General features: G+C 32.0%; 1 protein-coding gene across 1 annotated transcript; it reads left to right on the forward strand.

Moving 5' to 3' along the window:
• Positions 1-57: 57 nt before the first annotated feature.
• LOC132543694 (uncharacterized) lies at positions 58-6445 on the forward strand. The gene is made up of 14 exons (XM_060207213.1): positions 58-107; positions 522-700; positions 1076-1148; positions 1406-1422; positions 1893-1922; positions 2232-2329; positions 2927-2988; positions 3418-3587; positions 3932-4037; positions 4154-4170; positions 4407-4533; positions 5618-5784; positions 5941-6002; positions 6386-6445. Exons 1-14 carry the CDS (start codon positions 58-60, stop codon positions 6443-6445), a joined length of 1218 nt encoding a protein of 405 aa, XP_060063196.1.
• Positions 6446-6966: the final 521 nt, after the last annotated feature.

Consider the following 6966-nt stretch of genomic DNA (forward strand, 5'->3'; position numbering starts at 1 on the left):
CGATGGCATGTTTATAACTAAATATATGCATTTTTAATTTTGTAGATCCGGCGGACTATGTTTGCAAGGATACTCAGATTAATTTTCATTCGGTTTCGACAATGCAGGTAAGTAATCTCAACTGAACGATAAAGTCATGTTGTATTGTAGAGATCGTGGTTTTTGAGAGGTTATATTTTTCTCGATTTTCGAATACATAGAAATTATGAAAATTAGAGAAAAACATTCAAAATAAAAAAATATGATAGCAACATTGAAAATAAAGCGGGGAAAACAAAAGAATAGTTGAAAATAAAAATAGAAATATTGAAAATGAAACAAGCAGAGAAATAAAAATGCTTTATGATTTGAGAATTTGTTAAAACCGCGAAAATTATGGTGTTTACAGTAAGAGCGTCTCACAGTGTCTTGTATCAGGTTAACTATTGTTACTCAAAAAAACTACATGTCTTGGTATGTCAATCCTCTTGATGGTTTTGATATGTTTACACGACCGTAATGCTTTATTGTTTTCCCCTCAGTCTGGCCAGCTTGTTCGTCACATTGGAATCAACGGTTCCTGACACTCCGGTAGCTTACCAAGAGTTCACGGAGTTTCTTTACGACCTATTTAACGGCATCACCAACATCACCGTTGGAACAACTGTCTTGCCTCTTAGGGAGATCAATGTGTTGAACCCCTCAGACGAATCATTGCAATGTTAGTATCGTGTTAATCCTTCAATGCTGTTTTCTTTAATTATGAACCGGCAGTAATAAAGGAAATATTATAACGACATATTTGTAGCTAAATAATTTGGTGAAATTTTTTATCGTAAACATGACAACAGCAATGATCATTGTTTTTGTAAAGACTCTAGATACACAGGGCAGATGCTTTAACAAGTATGTATTATTTTCGCATTAACGTACATATCTTTGATTATCAAATTCCTATGAAGACTAACTTTTCTTTTAATGAGAACATATTTTTTAAAATATCATGTCAGACTATAACAACAATTTATCATTGTTTCTGTTCTTTGCATTGATCCATCCAGAATACAGCAATAAAACCTTTTACTGTTTTATTTAGTAAACATAACAGCCTCCACGAGTCTCTGCACAATGTTCGAGAGCCTACACTCTAACAACAATTACACATGTCCGTAAGTACTACATTATTTTTCGATGATGTCATCAACCGTCCAAGATATCACTTCTTCGAAAAAAAAACATCAATTTTGCATTAAAGAATTTGGGTAAATGATCAAATTTTGAATCATTAAAAAATTAAAAAGATTTAGATAATGAAAGCGTAGCTTATAATGGTTCATTTGACTCGGTAGATATTTATTTGGTTGTCGGAATATTTAGATACATTTAAAAAAAAACATTAATCTTATTTTCCTTTTATGTTTTGCAGATTTAACGAAACTTTACGTAAGTGTTTTTGTATTTCTTCAAACTTTAATATTTAAATCAAGTTTACCTTTTTCCTATCATTGAATTCTTTTTGTTGATATTGAATAACATGAAGACTATAAGAAACTTGTAACAAAAATATGCTGGAAGAATACCATTGCAATATATCACGCGTTATAGTATGTCACCATTTTGAACTTGATTTTCCCTTCTACTGGCCAGAAATTATCATGAAATGTCAGCATTAAGCATATGCACATATATCATTACAAACATGCACCACTTTTTCACCATCATGAAAACTTTACTGAAAACATTCGAAATTCTTCAGCTATCTCGATATGATAGGTTCCCATTCCCGTTTTACTTGATCATGACTTCTATGGCTTCACAGTAATATGTTTTCCATAACGTCGATTTGATTCAATTCTTGTTTATTTATGTTCTTGGATGCGAACTTTCTTTTAATATAGTTATGTATGTTGTAGCCTCGCCGTTAATTCCTGCCTGCTTCAACGGTAAGTTTGCTATCTATTCTTTTCATTATTGTCCTATATCTTATGTTATTTCAGAAGTAGTTGAATCAAAAGGATAAGTTAACTATTTCGCACTAGCACTTATACAGACTGGACAGCTATCTAATAAGTATTCATGGATAAAGATATATTAAAATTTTAACTTTTTATCTTTTTTAATCATTTATGTTTGAGACTATTCCAATAAAATTCAGATGATGTATTTCATTCAAAATCAATATTTTTGTAAACATGTATATCTCAGATAAAATTATATAAACACTGATTTTGTTTGATTTGGTTACAATACAGCAGTAGCGCCTGATACAAGTACGCACGACATCAACATCATCTTCAATAGTTCAGAGACTGTACTAACATCTACACTGCAATTAGCTGTGTTGTATACGGTATGTAACAGAATGAAAACAATAATTTATACAGAAATATACGGTATCCCTATTGTTAATATCGTAACATGCTATAATAATCTAATTGACTTTTCGACATAATTGATAGCGTAACAGCTATCTGGCATTTCTGTGTTGATACTCTCGTGACATGATACCAAAATCAAATTGATTTAATACTAATTAATAACTAACCCAACAACTAATACCTATTCTACGACATATTTTGGTTATATATTATATTTATCATCATATACATAGGGTACGATTGAATTTATGTGAGGGAAAGAAAGTCAATTTCGAAAATTTGACCTCCTGGCTCCAGACGCTGAATAAATCTTCATTTTCTGAATATATGGAAATCCAACCTGAAGTCTTAGAAAAGAAATGAACTCCATGCAATGGAAATGCAGTCATGCTTTGAGGATGCTTTATTAATATAAGCAACAACTTTATCTTTAGAAAACGACTCGCGTAAAGGAAATGTAATTCTGTTATCATTATCATTATATCTTTCTTATTACTGTTACGTGTATAAATATGTTGCGATCATGAACTTACATTTTGCTATAAATTGCTTTTACATTTATGTTTCAGCTCCAAGACTATTTCAACAACAACACTGAGGGGTGTGCAAATTTGACAATAACAAACATATCGTAAGTGCAAAAACAATATATAAAAATATTTCTTGTGGTTGAGAGCACCAACTTTTCTGAAATAACAATTAAAATTGATAAGGAGGTGTCAGGTATGATGTTGATACATTATGATACGTTTTAATTGGTTTAATCATTGACACGGTAAGGAATATACACACGTTCTTAGATTATCATATATTCAAAACTTACAAAATCTATGGAATAATGTCGCTTGTGCACCTTCAAATTAAGATTTTGTCCTCTTCGATTTGCCTCTGTCGTCTCTAAGGTTTGATATTATTGACGAGTCAGTATGAACCAGGTGTAAGCTGCAGTTAACCGCTACTGTATCTAAAGTTTAGATTTACATTTAAAGGTGGTGATGCCTTGCTTGTGTATCTATCTATAATCTCTTAATTTGTCTACGATATTTTGACTTATTTTCAGTGTCTCCGACCTTTCTGTCCATCTATCTATGATGGTAAAATCTGGAGATATTACACAAACATCACTGGCCAGTGCGCTACTGAATCTCGCGAGGCTGAACGAGATACTGAATATACGTGGCAATCCAACACCTGTACGTCAAATTCGAATTATCAAACCGGATGGATCAGGTAGGTGGACCAACAAATTATTTTAAAGATGTTTATCTCTGATATTATAGTTTATATTATGTTATGAAATAAAAGATAAATTCTGTGCACGTAACATGCACTCAGCATTACACGAACATTAACACAAGGATCGCCTACACCGACATGAATACTATATACACCTCAGTGTGCTAATTTTACTTTTATAGCAAAATGTTATTTTACTAATTTGTGTTTTTAGTGTGTTGATTATCAAACAGAATAACTTGATTATTTTTATTCATTCTCCTGTATTTTCAATATATTTATATGTTGGTTTTTTCAATTTATCACACAATGTAGATATACATTTTCTATTCTTTTAGTGTTGACTGTAAACCCGGCAAGCAACCTCTGCACTGTCTTTGAACAAGTAAAATCTTGCGAAAGTAACTTTGTGTGTATTAACAGGAACAACAAAGCATCTTGTTTGTAAGTATATACATTGCCATGATCATTTCATTCTTTAATGTATAAGATCGACTTTGATCTTGACAAAGAATCCATAATACCATACTTAATCTCTTTTTTTTTATATTTTTCCACAGAATGTCTGATACAGGAGGTACGTATTTAGCATCATTCTAAACTCAATTTTATAAGAAAAATGCCAGATGTTTTTAGTACCTATTTATTTAATATATGGGACCACTATCTATTGCACTTCACTCATTTAAATACATTTGATCTAAGATTAACATCAATTTCAATGTTCGGATCCTGTCGTGTTATACTTTCGTCGCGTGTAGAATATAACATTTGTTTGTTATCACTATATTACGTTATTTTACCCCCACACAGACGATCTTGCCGTGATTATCGGCCTTGGTGTAGGTGTTCCTGTAATCTTACTTGTGATGGCACTGCTAACATTGATGATAATATACGCGAGACGACTGAAGAAAAGAAGATATCGTCGATATCAAAGGTTTGGTTTTTTTTAATCCATCATGATTGTGATTTTATTACATACTTACCTGTTGGCTGTGTAATAACAATATTACGTAAATTACAATATTATCAAACGTGTAATAATACCTGGCGTGAGTTTGCTTGTTAGAAGGTTCTGGATGTTTCCATTATGACGTCATAAAGTCATGGTGTCATATGCATTTTGTCGTTACCAAAGAAATGGATGTGGAATACAAATATCGCTTATGTAGATTTTATATCAGCGGAAAAAAATGTTTCGTTTCCATTTTTATCAAATTTATGAATCTTGGTTAGATATGTGAGAATCTTCATAAATCTCACATAATAGAGATTTACATAAAATCCTACATGTGATGAACACCAACCTACTTCTATTCAAAGTAGGGACGAATTTACATTCATTTTGATTTATCAACATTTCATGTAAGTAAAAACTTTAGCCATCTTTTGTGATATATGTTGGCAATTTAAGGCGTGATGAGCCGGGTTGAGATTATCGCTCAAGCATTACATCCCGTTCTGGAATCCCTGAAACAAAATGACAGAATATCTCTGAATTCATTGATTTACTGTATTTGATTGGTTACTTGAATACTGTTTTATTCCTGAACTATTTTTTTATGACTACGATGACAATCGCATCACTTACTCCTCTAATATATTATCACCACAATTAAGACACTTAGGTAAAGAGCAAAGCTGACTTAAACAAAGACATGTTTCTTACCGTTTGCAAAATAATAGCTGATGAGATAAAGAGGATCTTACTTTCGTGTAAGATATATGATATTGAAGTTTAGTGATCAGATTCGCTGTTTATTAAGTTTGAAAATTCATGTTAAACCCGCGTAGACGGAGTCTGTTTTCTTCTTTCTGTTTTTAGAGACATTTAAGACCTATTTATTGATCTGCTCAGTTTATTGTATTTCATATCACCTAATAAGATATGACTGTCCATAGCAATGCGACACAAGTTGATGCCCCTTTACTATACAATCAGAGAAATTGAAATTATAAGTAACTAATCATGGCACATGTCTTATTGAATTATCTCCCTTGCATTGTCGTTATTTGAACAGATCACCAGAGTACAGTGTGTTCACCACGGCTATCATACCGAAGTTCCATAGCGTGGGACGACAACCGTACCAGCATCCGGACCAATGGATGGACACGGAGTCTCTGTCCAGTGTCTCCAGCTCACCTAAGTCAACACGTAGGCTTGATGATGACACGTATCCAAAAGGTAAGTTTACATGGATTTAGGAATAGAGACAGTCAGTAACATGACGATTTCTTTGATTTTAACCGTTTAGAGTCGAATGATTTTAAATATTGTTTATGTTTAAGGTTTTGTCCATAAAAACACATTTAAAGTAGTGCACGCCATTGTTAATTTCAGGTCCAGCCTCTTCTCCATTTTATTTGTCATCCTGGGATATCGTACACAACACTGGTGACGAGGTTGGTAGAATTAATATAACAAAAGTTCGACGTGATATGTATTGGAATTCGTGATATATATCTGTACGAAATCCAAGGGTTTCACCTTCGATGTACATATCTCATCTATTCTATGATAAAATAGGGAAACCACTTGCATCAGGTAACTCGTCTCATTCATGGCTATATTTGTCTATATATATAATATTTATACAGATATTACCTGATAAAATACCTCAGATCCTTGAATCTATAGTCTACTCATTGTAACAATAGCTAAAGCATTGTCAACTCGTATCTGAATTCTAACTTATTTTCTGCATGTCTTGTGTCTTGTATCCTTTCCATCATGTTTGATGACCGGTTTACCTAAACACTAATTTGAAACATCATTTTGTTTACAGTTTAAGATCCGTCGCCCAAAGATACGACAAACACCTGATGAAGTTTATGTACGTTCTTAAATCATGATAAACAATAATTGATGAATAAATTCACCATACATAAAATCCAATAAACCTATATTGTTTTAAATAAAAATAATCTCTTTCTGTGTGGAACATCAATTGTAGATTTGATACATCCTGTTCGCATGTTTATACACACATAAATATATATAATTCCTTTTTTGTTTATATAAGTAAATAAGGATTTACGTATGAAACTTTTCTAATACATGATATCGATTTATATATCATCTAAGTCAATATTAATATAATTACAGGATTTATAACTTAATTGAAATCATACACCCGCGTCCATGTATGTAAATGTTTCGATAGGAAGTCGTGAAATTAATTTTTATTGTCTTTTATTGCAGTGATCTGGAGATGATGTACGTTGACATTTCGGGACAAAGCAACTCTAGTTTTGAATTAAGCATTAATTAGCTCATTAATTAAAGAAGATGGTTTTACTGTATATTTATTCAATACTTACCTATGGTGCTGTAACATTCACGCGATATTTATATTGGTATTTCAGT

This window comes from Ylistrum balloti, unplaced genomic scaffold, assembly GCF_031769215.1.
Source record: "Ylistrum balloti isolate Yb309-2 unplaced genomic scaffold, AGI_CSIRO_Ybal_v1 Utg369762, whole genome shotgun sequence".
Lineage (NCBI taxonomy): Eukaryota > Metazoa > Mollusca > Bivalvia > Pectinida > Pectinidae > Ylistrum > Ylistrum balloti.

Excerpts from the sequence above, each read along its gene's own strand:
- LOC132543694 (XM_060207213.1), top strand. The coding sequence starts at position 58 with ATGTTTGCAAGGATACTCAGATTAATTTTCATTCGGTTTCGACAATGC. Across the intron at positions 2,330-2,926 it reads AATTAGCTGTGTTGTATACG|CTCCAAGACTATTTCAACAA; the intron begins GTATGTAACAGA and ends TTTATGTTTCAG. Across the intron at positions 2,989-3,417 it reads TTGACAATAACAAACATATC|TGTCTCCGACCTTTCTGTCC; the intron begins GTAAGTGCAAAA and ends ACTTATTTTCAG.